The sequence below is a fragment of the Mixophyes fleayi genome, chromosome 1 (assembly GCF_038048845.1).
Source record: "Mixophyes fleayi isolate aMixFle1 chromosome 1, aMixFle1.hap1, whole genome shotgun sequence".
In the NCBI taxonomy this organism is placed as follows: domain Eukaryota; kingdom Metazoa; phylum Chordata; class Amphibia; order Anura; family Limnodynastidae; genus Mixophyes; species Mixophyes fleayi.
In genome coordinates this window covers 318404798-318418995 of record NC_134402.1, presented here as the reverse complement: position 1 = coordinate 318418995, position 14198 = coordinate 318404798, and the positions used below count along the sequence as shown (strand labels likewise).

The 14198-nt window shown below is 39.9% G+C and overlaps 1 protein-coding gene across 4 annotated transcripts in view; it reads right to left on the bottom strand.

Moving 5' to 3' along the window:
- ARHGEF40 (Rho guanine nucleotide exchange factor 40) overlaps positions 1-13330 on the bottom strand; it is a 47973-nt gene extending 34643 nt beyond the window's left edge. For 2 of the 4 annotated variants that reach the window (XM_075212819.1, XM_075212826.1), the window contains exons 1-8: positions 12344-13330; positions 8415-8612; positions 5693-7442; positions 5355-5534; positions 3399-3513; positions 2947-3043; positions 2541-2630; positions 1967-2074 (exon numbers count right to left, since the gene is read on the bottom strand). In XM_075212819.1, coding sequence (XP_075068920.1) covers positions 1967-2074; positions 2541-2630; positions 2947-3043; positions 3399-3513; positions 5355-5534; positions 5693-7442; positions 8415-8612; positions 12344-12346 — 2541 coding nt within the window. In that variant the 5' untranslated portion in view covers positions 12347-13330. The remainder of the gene's footprint in view (positions 1-1966; positions 2075-2540; positions 2631-2946; positions 3044-3398; positions 3514-5354; positions 5535-5692; positions 7443-8414; positions 8613-12343) is intronic. The other 2 variants (XM_075212834.1, XM_075212843.1) reach the window with 1 other exon arrangement.
- Positions 13331-14198: the final 868 nt, after the last annotated feature.

Here is a 14198-nt window from a genome sequence, read left to right as displayed (position 1 = left end):
CTATGGATAGGTTAGAAACTATTATTATTATTATTATCGTTTATTTGTAAGGCGCCACAAGTTTTCCGCAGTGCCGTACATGGTACAAACAGTAGACTATACAGGGTAAGACAGTACAGAACAATAAACACAAAGTACCAGTACTTCAGAAACTCCAGGCAGGCAGATACAGTAGAGACGGAGTGGAAGAACAGGTATGGAGACAGGAGGGAAGAGGGCCCTGCTCATACGAGCTTACATCCTAAGGGAGGGTAAACAGAATCAGGTACATAAGGGAGCCAGTGAAGCAACGGGGAGAGAGAAAGGGGGCAGGGGAGAACTAGAAGAGGTGAGAGGTTAAGTGGGTGGTTGGTAGGCCTTAAGGAACAGGTGAGTTTTAAGAGCCCGCTTGAAGGAGCACAGATTGGGTGAGAGACGAATGGAGCGAGGGAGGTCGTTCCAGTGAAGGGGGGCAGCACGGGAGAAGTCTTGGATTCTAGAGTGGGAAGAGGTGATCAGAGTGGAGGAGAGGCGGCGATCATTGGCTAAGCGCAGGGAGCGGGCGGGAGTGTGAATGGAGAGGAGGTCAGAGATGTAGGGGGCAGTAGACTGAGAGAGAGCCTTGTAAGTGGTGGTGAGGAGTTTGAAAAGGATTCTGCAGGGGAAGGGGAGCCAGTGTAAGGAAAGACAGAGAGGGGAGGCAGAGGAGGAGCGGCGTGAGAGGAAGATGAGTCTCGCAGCCGCATTGAGTGTAGAGCGGAGGGGGGCAAGGCGGGAGCAGGGGAGGCCAGTAAGGAGGAGGTTGCAGTAGTCGAGACGGGAGATGATGAGAGCATGGATCATAGTTTTGGTGGCATCTTGAATAAAAGATAACATTTTGGGGTGACGGTACAGTAGATGAGGAATGATCCTGTAAGAATATCTTGAGGAAATGCTAGGTTAAAGGGCAGTGACAGTGAATTGCAGTTAATAGTGAAATGACATGCACTGTGGGCCTAAGCTGAGTTGGGTGCATTTGCATCATGTAAAGATGTGTCTTGGTAGAAAATGAATGTACTGAGCATGTGCACAACTTAAATCCATATTTAGAGAGGTGGATCAGAGCATACTGTAAGGGGATATGCAGATGCATGTTAAGCACACCTCTTTGATATGCATCTTATTTACACAGATCTTGACATATGTCAGTTAAAAGACGTAAATCTTGCACCTACAGAAACTGGGTGCAAGATTTGAAGCTGATAATGATAATGATATTTTTTGTATCTTTGCTCCAAGCACATATTTATGCTAGATTTAAGGTTGCACATATCTTAAGATGCATGTAACAGTAAACACAATCGTGGAAACGCAAGTGTGCAGACACACCTTTGTTCACACACACAAAGTATATATCTTTATGTTCAGCTCTACATCAGGCCATGTATCATTTCTAAATATCCAGAATAAATGCAGTGAAGACAATATTCAGAATTGCAGTACGTGCAAGAAACAGACGGTACCCTCTCCCATGTCATCAATCAACGAAGAATAATTCTGGCTTTCTGCTCCCATCCGAAAATATATTCCTGACTGTAAGTCTGGCTATTCTATTAAAGATTTATAAACACAGGGTAACATATGAATAAATCAGTACAGAGTCCATGCAATGGGATACATAACATTATTAAGCATCAACATGAATTATTGTATTCTTTCAAATAAAAAATGTGCACAATATTTCCATTTGGACATATGAGAGCCAGATATCCTCCGTCACACCAGATGTGACTGTCTGGTTATGTTTTGTCTCTGTGTTTTGTTACAAACCATCTGGCTATGACCAATTCATTCATAAATCAGTATGTACTCGGTGTGTTTCACAGGCAGGAGATGCATGTTTAATAGCTATGATGGATAATGTCAGTTTCTATTACACTCATTTTAGTTTTATTTATGTTCCATGAAGCTCTATCAAGATGAACGCACGTATAGATGCACATCTCACCTGCTGGCTCTTCACGCACTCAGAGTGTATGTAGGGTCTCTTTCCTCCAAGACTTTCCGGCAACTCATCTGCTTCAACATACTGTGTCAGTTCTGTTGTCAACACAACCTGCAGGGGACAAAGAGGAGAACCATGGTACAATCAGTGCAAACTGAGCAGACGGAACACATGTGACTCAGGTAACAAAGAATACAGTAGGCTCATTTTATTGTAGGGACTATAGTTTTATTGTCTGTAGGTATGCAGACAGGTTTCACATGTTATTTTTCTGTCTGCTCTAAATATATAAGTCTGTAGAAAGGTTTGAGGGAAAAATGTTGACATAGAAATCAAAGTGCAGAGTTTCCATTCTACAGGAAAGTTTCCTTTCTCCCCCTTAAGCTAATGCTGCCAGGTCCAGGATAAACTGCTGTGATGTGGAAACACTGATGAAGAGTCACATGTGTGTGCTGTCAATGCCAGTCTTTATGCTAGTGGATGAGCAGACTTTGGCATGGCACTGTGCTGTATCACTGTGCACTTATTATCCCTTATTTACATATTGATTTACTGTGTAAGGAAGAGGCGTGCTTGCCTGAGCATTGAGAAGATCACTCTGAGCTGCAGCAGGGTTCTCCATATCATAGACTAATAAGGTGCGGTTTATACATCTATGGACGGATTCCTGTGAATAGAAAGACATTGTATATCATGGTATGCTATATTACAATATTATTATTATTATTATTATTATTATTATTATTATTATTATTATTATATTTCACTTATTCAGCTATCTTCCTGGGTTTCTTCATTTTCTTCTTGACCTGTTGCTTGAATGACTTCCCAGATATCTGCTGCTTGGCAGAATATTCCCCTGGAGCAATACTGTATAATTACCTGCTCCCCCAATAAAGAAATTGGCTGTAAAATCCAACACACCCATCCAGGTTGTCATGGCCTTAGATAAACAAACATTTCTATACTCAGAACATTGGTACCTTGTCGTTGTCAAGCATTTGTAGGAAAGTCTCAGGGTGGGGTGTGCCATCTCGCAGATCCAGAATGAGGGTCATGCCCAAATCACGAAGATCAGACCTGAGAAAGAGGGAATAAGTTTCTTCATAAGACAATATATAGTTTTTCTCTCTGTCCCTGACGTTTGCGCATCCACGTCTCTTTCAATCCTATCCCGCATTAAAGCTCTATAAGAAGGTCACTACAAAGGTATAAACATAAGATTGCTTTGTCACAGACAAATTTCTTTAATATGGCCCCCAGCTGTTAATGAACCATTTTGTTTGGGGTCTGGCTCAGTGATCAGTGTAGTGTTTAAAACAACACTGACATATGAAATGAATTATCTTAATACACAATGAAGCCAGTATTTCTCTTCTATTTATTTTGTGTTCACTCCGACTCCTTTCCCTACCGGTCACTCCTTCTTCTTTACCTGAGAAGAAAGAACAGATATAAAATGGCTTCCTGAAGGTCTCTCTGGGTATTTTCTGCTGGTGCTTTGGCTGGGGATACAATCAGCAATGCTCTCTTGTCTCTGTCTTGTCCTCCTGCAAAGCAACAACAGCAATTAGAGACAACAACTGGAATGGACTCTCCTAAAGACTACGCAGCTCACCCTGTATACCAGAGAAATATGTGTTTCTAATGGTTTCCATAGTCTGGTAACTTATTGATATGTTAATGTGGCAGATAGAGGTATTATTGAACTGAACACTTAGTACAGGGACTTGTGAAAGACCGGTAAAGTTTTAATCTGTGTGTTTGACTGTTGGGCTTTGTCTTGGGATGGAATAGTTCTCAGTGGGTGTGATTTTCATGACAGCTGGTTTCAAAGTCACAAATGGAACGCTTCATTATTTACTTTTTCATGGTACAAAAGACCAACATTTTAAACTTTGTGGGTGGCATAGTGACACTGTGATTAGCATTGCTGCATCACAGCCGAATAGCAAATAATATAGAATAGAAAAGACAGCTGCAATACATTTAGATGGTAGAATGGTCAGTACTGCATCAGTATGCACACAGCTACAGGAATCCATATAACTCGCTGTAATTCAAGTCAAAGGTGCCTGTATATTTTGTAATAAATAAACATACATTCTGCCCAGTGTGGCCATTGGTAAGAGCAATATGTATCTCAATAGATGACACAGCTGCTGCTGTATACTGCATGGTATAAAGCTACATTGGAAGAATATATTTATTTATACAAAGAAATACAGTAATAAAACAAGATTGGGTATTGCCAGAGAGGTAAGAGAGTCCTACTTACACTCTTACAGGATGTACCTATTCTTGTTTTAACAACTATCACTGAAAATAACTGTTCAGAATATTTTACTTACTGTCGGATTGGGTATGAAATGTCGACAGTAAACATGTGTACACCAAAATGACAACAGTCATAGCTAACAACAACACAGTTATAGGGTTGACAGTCATACTGTCTACAGGTTCAAAATGTCGACACAGTTAAAATGTTTGTATGCAAACTGTGGACAGGGTTTACAGTCGATATTCAAAATGTTGACACACATGTAAGCAAATTTAAAAGGCAATACATTGTAAAAAAAACACCAAAATAAACGTCAGGAAATGATAAAAACCATCCCCCAGTCTAGGCTGCTACTAGCAAAACCAAGACACCAGTGTAAGAACAATCTTTCTCATTCAGCCTCTTTATTTCTCACCTAGATCCAGGGTCTTTGGCTTGAGAAAATAAAAATTCCTCATACACGATTCTAGGACATAGTCTAGGGCTGTTTTTATTTCAAATAAATTAATTTTTACCCTTTTGTCTGTTTAAGGGTAGTGGATAAGTGGAATAGCCTCCCATCAGAGGTGGTAGAGGCTAATACAGTAGAACAATTTAAACATGCTTGTTATAGATGTAAGGAAATCCTAACAAAGAAATAAGGAATAAATGGGATTGGAGGTTATTGTCAACATGTAGATACAGCTGAACAATAAGTAGGCACTAATAATGCTTTATTATTATTTTGTCAGGACAAGCCTGTATAACACATCTTAAAACCAGTACTAAATTGTTTCTTTTTTTAACCTGATTGGCTGACTGGATAATGCTAATAGGATCAGTTAACATTCTGTACACATTTTAGTTTTCCCTGTGTTACATACTAGTACAACCTAATACTTAGGGTCTTTCTAATGGTTTAAGACTTTTTTCTGGTATGTAGAACAGGGAAAGCTAGAATAATTGTTCTGGATTCAGTCCTGCGATATATAGTCTGTCCTCCATGTTTTTGTTTTGAGGCTTTACTTCTCAGTACAGGTCCTTGGGAGTTTTCTTTGAACACTTGTCTAGTTTATATTAGTGCTTATCTGATTCGATGCCAATTAAGAAAAGCATAAAGATACTTCTCACCAGTCAAGCAGAATACTTCTGACTCCAGTATGTCCCAATTAACATCTCTAAGGAGGCACTTGAAATCTGAAATACAAGATGTCTGCAGCAAAGGGCTCTGGGAAAGTGATGGCTCTGGTTCCATATCTGCCAAGATGGATGGTTCTTCCAGTTCACTGACAGATGGAGGGACAGTTTCTGCTAACAAAGAAAAAAAGAGGTGACAATGTAGTTGCCCTAGAATTATTTTGACCTCTACAAATATTAATTATTTTGACTGAAGTTGTCTGAAAGCAACTTTTCTCTTATTGAGGTTATTACATTTAAACACTACGATATACATACTACACATATCTCACCAGATAATCTTCGGTCATTTATATCCTGATCATTTATGTTCAATTCCACTTCATCTTTGGATGTGGTGACAGGTTCAATTTCCTCTTGCTTGGCATTCGTTTTGAGATGTTCAACCTTGTGAGTTACTTTCCTTGCTTCTGCTCTTAAAGGTCCCCTTCCCCTCTTGTTCCTCTTTTTTCTTCTCCCTCTTCCAGTCTTATGGGATATTTCAGTGACCTGACCCCAAACATGATGCTTTCCTTTTCCTGGGTGAGATTTTGTCTCATTAGATGGCACTTGAAAGTCCCCAACAGTATTATCACCTTCTCCTTGTACATTTGAAGTTTCTTGACCATCTGCCCATGTTCTGCTTGGCCGGGTCAGTGAGGATTCTCTTGAATGACAGACTTCCTCATGTGTATCCAATGGCTGGCTGTTTTCTTTAAGTAACTGTTTTAAAAAGTCCAATGGGCAGTTACTTTGGCAATCGACAATAGCAATCATATTATTATTACTTCTGAATGTCTCACTTTGTCCCTCTTTAGATGGCTGTGAGCTGTCTCCAGAGGAAACTTTTTTGCATTCATCAGAAATGTCTTCAGTGCCATCTAAAGATAGTATATTATCCTTTTCTTTAACAATATCATCTTTTAATGAACATCCTTTAAGTGTCTTTGATAAAATGGCATCTTCCTGAGAACTATTTATATTTTCAGCTCTCTCAGCTCCCCAAGATACCTCACTGTGTTCCTCTGAGTAGTCCTTATCATTCCATACTTTTCTTTCAGAAGAACCCCACATTTGCCTTGCTGAAAATATGTCTTCCTCTTGCCTCTGAAGGCAATTTAAACCTTTTCTCCATTCAGCCACCACATCGATCTCAGTAGAACAGTTTGTTGTATCAACATCCCAATAACTGTGACCCTCTGCTGCAGAGTTAGTTTGTTCTCCAGCATTTCTCACGCAAGAGCTATCTTCCCATATCTCCTTAGTCATCCCCTTTAAAGTGCTCAAGGAACCTACCTTTCCTGGCTTCCTCTGGTGTAGCCAAGACTCATGTCCCTTTTTTTTACCTTTCCTGCTTGGAGCAGTCTTTGCTCTTGAAGTCCATGTGTCCCTATGACTCTCTACTTTTCCTACAAACCCAGGACTGGGAGCGCTGAGTTCCACATACTCCCCTTCTATAGAGTCTGTTGCAGTGCCAGAAAGAGAACCCGACATGTGTGAGACAGCACCTTCTCTCCAACTCTCAATATATTCTTGATTATTTGACAGTGACAGATGGGTGCTGACTTTGGGGTCCCCCAACTCTCCAATGGTGATTCCTCCATCACCAGGACTTCGGCACTCTAGCGGTGGCATTATAGGGCCGGGGGGGCACCTCCTTCCCACAATGAAGCCTTCTTTGTGTATAAAACGAGGATAGATGACTTCAGACCATGGTAGTCGAAGGACTTTTTCTTCCACAGAGGCTAGACAATTCTCAAGACGCACTGAGCTACGGTCTTTATTGATACTATTAAGCCATTCAGCAGAGAAAAGAAATGGATGGGAGCTTTCAGGCACCACAATCTCCTGGACACCACTGCCATCTTGGGAAAGGCACTTAAGCACAAGTCTTGGGGAGCATTCCAAGTATGGCACCACTTGTAAGTAGAAATCCCCATTCTTTAGAAAATGCCAGGGAAGGGAAGAAAGCTGAATAAGGATCTTGTCTCCAAGGCAAAGCGGCCAGCCTTCGTGAAAGAAGAGAAACCCACTATATTGAGACTGCAAAAAAAAAAAAAATGATAAAAGAAGTTTGCCAGAGAGTAAATGAAACATTAACTGACTTATTGTCTTTTAATTAAAGGGCGATGCAGTTTTTATTTTAAAATACAATGACAAAAGTACCCAGCTCAGACTTCTGGAAGAAAGTTTAGAGTCCTCTATGAACTGAGGTAATGTAAGGGCCTATTTATCAAGCCTTAAACAGCTATTTATGCATGGTTTAGGCATATTATAGTATCCTATCAATGTAACAAAAGCCTAAGGCCAAGTATTGCAGTATACAGCAGTCTCCATAATGTTCAATGGTGACTGCGGTCTGGGACAATTTATCAAGCCAATTGTCCACGATGGCTGACGCTATCTGAAGATTGCATTAGCCATTCTATCCTACAGACAGACCATCTTCGAATTCCTCTCCGGCAGGCCTCATGCTCTCCCCTCCGTTGTCTAAGGAAACTAACTCTGCGCATGTTTGACTTACAGTTATTCTATGTTGTAGACATGTATACTGCATTTACCTCTAAAACAAAACAAATGGTGACTTTAATGAACAGCACAAACTATGGGGCCAATTTATCAATGGATGAAATGTCATATTGCCAGTGATATGGCTTTTTCTTGCTTTGCCCAATGCATAAAAGGGTTACTGCCTGCAATGACATCACCTTTACACGTGTAAGTCTATTTACCATATATCACAGCAGTACTTAGCTATACTTATTCCATTATCGCAATCTCAGAATGGCAACAACGTATGAGAATCATTGGAAAAAAAATGAATAAACAATTGTTTAATGTATAGAGGTTTCTAAATATCTTTTTAATTTTCTTACATTTCTTGAAACCTATTTTGAACTTTAACCATCTGGCTAATGCAATGCAGATATCTGTATTGATAAACAGGCCACTATATGTCAGATCTAGAAATCAACCTATAATAAATTGATGATTGGATATAGAGGTGACACTTACACAAGCTTGGTGTTGTACATTTTGCAGGATTCTCTTGGCTGGTATGAGAAATTCCAGAGTATACCTCAGAGGATCCTCACGATATGTCCTCTCAAGCACAGAGAAAACCTGGGTCAGGAGTGTTGGGGCTGTCACCTCAAAGGGAGGGTACAGGGATGAGAGAGTACTCTGCAGGCAATCCTCCACAGACTGCGGGGTCTGAAAAACATACATCTTCTATTCATTATACTGTATACATTCTATTAGGAATTACATATATATATATATATATATACTAATGTATCTTAATTGTGTTGAAAATGCCAAATGAACAAAGACAGTAGCTAAATGTAAAGTTGGTGCCATATGAAAAGGTATCTTGTAACATGTACAAATATAAATGTACATTCTACAGTGGCAAAACATCCAGGTTTCTTTGCTCCTCCTGATCTCTGTAGAAGGTCATGAAAAACATTGAAAGCAGAAAAGCGAAGAGGTGGAGTCTATGGCTGGTCCAATCAAAAATGTGCTGTTGTCTAAGAATGTCTATACACAGTAGGGTCTCAGAAAAGTTCAGATGTTCTGTTGAATATTTTAGCCTAGTACAATAAACATGCTATGTACTGCTAGATACACATAAGAGGTGCTTACTAGAGAGAAATGAACTGTATTCCTGTACATAGCTGAAATCCAGAAACACAGCAAGTTACCTAAAGTAAGTGGGTAGTGAGGACCACTTACCACTTACATGGTAAGTTGTACTGTCTATGAATTGTTCTTACTGAAGATGTAAATAGTGTAATAGCTAAACAATATCTAGACAGAATTCATACTGTAATTATTAATCTCCCACCTGCACTACTGCACTGCATGCAACAAGTGGAAATAGCTTTGTTTCCATGAATAGCAAAATACCTATGTGATATATTTTTCTTCATATGTCATGCAGTTCTTACAAGACTGTACTTGTAAGCTTAATAGGAGAAATATATAACATGGTAGTATAATTTGTAGATTTTTTTCAGAACAAGAGGTACACGGCATATTGTGGACCCTTTTCACACTGAATAGCGAAAAATGACTTGGTTGTGCACCAATGTGTCTAGATGGTCTGCTGACCCAGTTCTTTAAATAAAACTTATGTTTTTCTGTCTCCTAAAATTAGCCTTATTTATGCTCACATTAATCACAAGTTTAAGGACATCAGAATTTAATTTATTACATTTATTAAATGCGCTTGAATCACCTCTCCAGCAAAGTGTAACCGGAAGATGCAAAATGCTCCCCTTAAATATAAGAAATGCTGCTATAAATGTACCCTGTTCAATAAAATAATCTTGCCACTTAGCATGGAAAGCCTTTGCTCCATCAAACTCTCATCACCTAGTGCAAACACTGCCCTTTTCCTCCACAACCCCGAATGCTGTGGCAGAATTGAAGATCCCCTGCACAAATCCAGAATCAGAGCACCAACAGAAAAGATGTTGATCTATGTCTCATTTGGGCTAAATAACCAGAATTCATGGCTATATATTTATACATATGGCAGCAATAGTAAAGAATGACTATAAAGAGTATGAACATTTTGAGAAAATGCAAAAATGTTTCAAAACCAGAACACAAACGGATCTCTACCGCAATGCTGGCAATGTTGTTACTATTATTGTCAATGGCAACAGTAGAAACAATGGTTTCTACTGTCATATCCTTGTACATGCACTTTACTACCATTACAACTGTATTTTCTTTTTTTTTTTTAAAAAAAAAAAAGCAGAATGGAGTCTCCAAATGGTAACCCTTGTCTCTCTGGATATTGTTCCCTGCTACAGCTGAGAACCGCTCATGGTAATAAAATAATTGTAAGTTGTGCTGATAAGTGACTTTTCATCACCAAAGCTAACTACTATCAGTATAGGCTCTATTAGCTACTATTAGTTTTTTTTTTCATTATGTTGCTAAAATATTGCAACTCTCTGCAAAACGGTTAAAAATTTTCTCCAACTAAAGTTAAAAATGAAGCAAGTGCTGCATGCGGGCAATGCATAGTAAGATGGTAGTATTCTCTGCTCCAGCGGTCCTTTCATACAATAGACTCTCTTTGACTATCTCTTTCACAATCAATACATTAGAAGGATAAACCATTTTATCCCTTAATGCTGAAGATGAACAGTTGGGTTTAGTGATTGGTTTCAGTCTTTAGACAATAGAGAAATGAATAAAAGAGATTGCAGATCTCCTTATTTTCAGCTTTGGTATATGAATTAAATGTGAATGATTTTAAGTGAACACCCCCTTTAATATCACAACAGTTTTGTATGAAGAGATCTGTATTTTGTTGAATTTTGTCTATGTAAAACATGTCTCCTTCCACCTGGTACAAAATGCTCTGCTGCCGAACTTTCCACTGAAATTGCTGGATCATTTTGTAGTAGGTAACGCGGTCATGTTGGAGGGACTGGGGTAAGATAAGAGTGATATTTTGAGTTTCAGTTTTGCATATGCAGAATGTACAATGTAACTGGATCTTGCATGTGTTGAGAGACTTGTGTGTGAATTAGTAGTATCTGTAAATTTTGTATATAGAGACAAAGTTGAATCAGGATTATACTCTACATGCTTGCAGCATTGGTGTCTCAATCTCACTCTGCCGGCCCAGCTGTTTCCTGTTACATCTCAGCCAAAAAAACCTTTAGCCTTTTTCCAAGTTTCAGAAAACTACTGAACGGAACTAAAGTCAACTTAGAAAAAACAAAACAGTTTTGGGCCCAGTACTCACAAGAGACAGATAGCCAAAAACCTCTCACCACTGATTGAAAAATCAGTATGTGAGAGGTTGTATGTGAAAAATCTTCACGTTCAACTTTATGGATAAAAATAACTAGCACAAATTTGTTAGGATTAAGCCAGTCAATGCGTAACACAAGTCAAACAATGTATTTATATCTTCCTAGATTGTGTCTATTGTACTAAGTAAATCAACTACTGCAATTTGCTTTAATATAAAGGGATACAGCGAAAAATAAAAGGTGCAGGAAAAAGTGTTCTGCTTATTGCGTGAAGCGGTATTATAACGCCTATCTATCCTACACGATGGTAGGTTTTATGGGGATTTGCAAGAGGAATTTTGTATGAATTTCTATATTGGGAGGTTAACAGCTTTTGGTATACATTGGTGTCTTAAGGTTATTTACCTTTAAGAGTGATAAGTGTACAAAACATTGTTTATCGATACATGGGAAAGTTGTGTGTTTTGCTATGTGTAGCAATATTCAGTGTACAAGCATGTCTGTGTGTGTCCTTTCTCAGCCATAACACCAGCTGCAAATCATTAAATGTGTGAGATCATTTCTTCCTGGAGAGAGAGAGAGAGAGCGAAGAAAGGAGACAGAGCAGTAATGTGAGGGAGACAGAGCTAAGTGTGGGAGGAGGAGAGAGGATGAAAGAGACGCTGAGGAGAAAAGTAAAGTAAATGGGCAGTAATACAGAAAGACACAGCAAATGATAAGGGGTAGATGATGGGTTGACGCAGGCTAGGAGACAGAGAAATATGGCAGATGGACAGATGGAGTTGACCTATGGACCACAGCATCATTGCCTTATATTTCAGCCCAAAGAGCCTAAACTGTTACTGTTCCCCCAAAGTCCTCCATCATTTACCCCTCCTAACCTCGATCTGCAGAGCAAGGCTAGACCGAGTGTCGGAAAGACAATATTCCCTAAAGGAAGTATGTTTTAGTTGAGAACCAGATTTGTGGTAATTGAAAACAGATTTGGAAAGAGATTCTTTGAGCAGGACTGAAGCAGACAAAGAAAGAGAGAGAGGAAGATGTGAGCGAGTTTAGAAAAGAGAGGAGTGATAGAAAGAAACAGATGCATGTCTAGAAGCTATATGGCAGCCAGTTTATATGAAAGGAGTGAGACAGTGGCAGACAGGGCAGTGCCACCCTCACCATGTCTTGCTGCGGATGTACAGTCACATATCTATGCGGGTTGCCTCTGCAGTTGTCTGTGTCCTTGTCCTGCAGTGCTGTCTCGGTGACACAGGTTCAGGCAGTCTCACTGTGTGCAGCTCTTAGTATGTGAAAGTCAGACTCCTCGTAGCATCTCCTCCTCTCCTTCTGCCTTCTCTCTCTACTCACTCTGGGGGACCTGTTAGGGGGTTAGCTACAGAGCAGCACCCCCCTCTTTTCTCCTCACCGCCTCTCTTGCTCTCTGATTTGTTCTCTGTGTACAGTTTCTCTGTTTCCTTGCCTTTATAATACCTTTCAATGTTAGTCCTGTCTCTGTTCTCATCTAAATCTAAATGCCAGCGTTTTCCCACACTTTACAGTTTTGGCTTTTTCCATTTATCTCCAATTCTGTTCTCTCATCTTCCATCTTTTTTCATCTCTTATTTCTTCTTTTGCTCTCTCACTTCTCCATCTGCCACTTTTGTCCGTCCTCTCTTTTTAACTCTCCTAATCTATCTATCCTATACTTTAACTTATTGTCACTTCCTTACTCCCCCGTCTATGTTTCCTATCTGTTTCCCTTATCTCTCTTTCTGTTGTCGTGTGTCTAGCTTTCTCACTCCCTCTCTATCTTTTGTCTTCCTCTCCTCTGTTTCATTAAGTGCAATTCTTCTTTCTTCTTTTCCTGATAGTCTTTCATGCCAGATGCAAATATTCAGGGAAATGTTTCAGATTTTCTGTAAAGTGCCATTAACAATCCTTCCTTTGTTTCCATGCCTGGGGTCACACGGATAGTCAGGAGTAGAGTCACGAATCCTGGTATCAGATTTTCACCCTGTGCTGAGTGATGTTGATTATTTGTGTCCATGTGGATATACACACTTCTTGTTCCTGTTCCTCAGTCCAACTCTAGCTAGCACTGACTCTGAATCAGTATACGCTGAGCACTTTATCTCTAGACTCCAAACCCAGCCCAGCTGCTGACTCTGTAGAAACATTGTCAGCTACTCCTAAAGTTCAGTAAGATTCTTCTCACTCTCACTTCTTTTACTAGTGGCCAAACCAAGCTGCCCAGACCTCCCCTTTTACTGAATACATTGTGAACTGCATAGCTAAAATAAAATATCCCAGCATTATTGCATGTTATGACATTAGCTTAAATGAGATAGTAGCAAAATGATAATGTATTAGCTGAAATACAAAAGAATCATAAACAAAATAACATTGTTCTATCAGCATTAGCTACTACTTTTCGATGATTTATGTCAGTGATGGGCAACCTGATATACCTCAAGGGCTGTATGTGTGGCCCTCCAACCTTTAATAGTGCCACTCATTTGCCTTAATTCTAAGAATCAAAAACAGGCCAAAAAAATGACCTGGGCATGCCCGCATCACTCATCCCAAAATGCCCAACATGCCCCTCACTAGCTCCAAAAGTCCACTACATGCCACTCAGACCCCCCACTTGCTCCAAAATACCCCCAAATGCTCTGAGACCCCCACTTGCCCCAACATGCACCCACATGCACTCAGACTCCCACAAGTCCTCAGATCCAAAATGTAGTCAAAAATTCCCCCCACCTGCTACTCAGACTTTCCCACATGTTCCCAACATACCACTGAGATCTCCTCACTTGCCCATCTGACCTCCTCCACCTGCTCATCAGACCTTCCGCCACCTCCTAACACTTCTCTACCTCCTCCTACAGTTGTATTCGCTGTGCAGAGGAGGTCATGTGATGCAGAAGTCGGCTGCTCCTGTTCAGTATCATTCTCTGCTTTATATAAAACCAGAAAATAAGTCAGAATAGGAGCAGTTGTCTGGGGCCGCTCACGGGGTGAAAGCTCACGG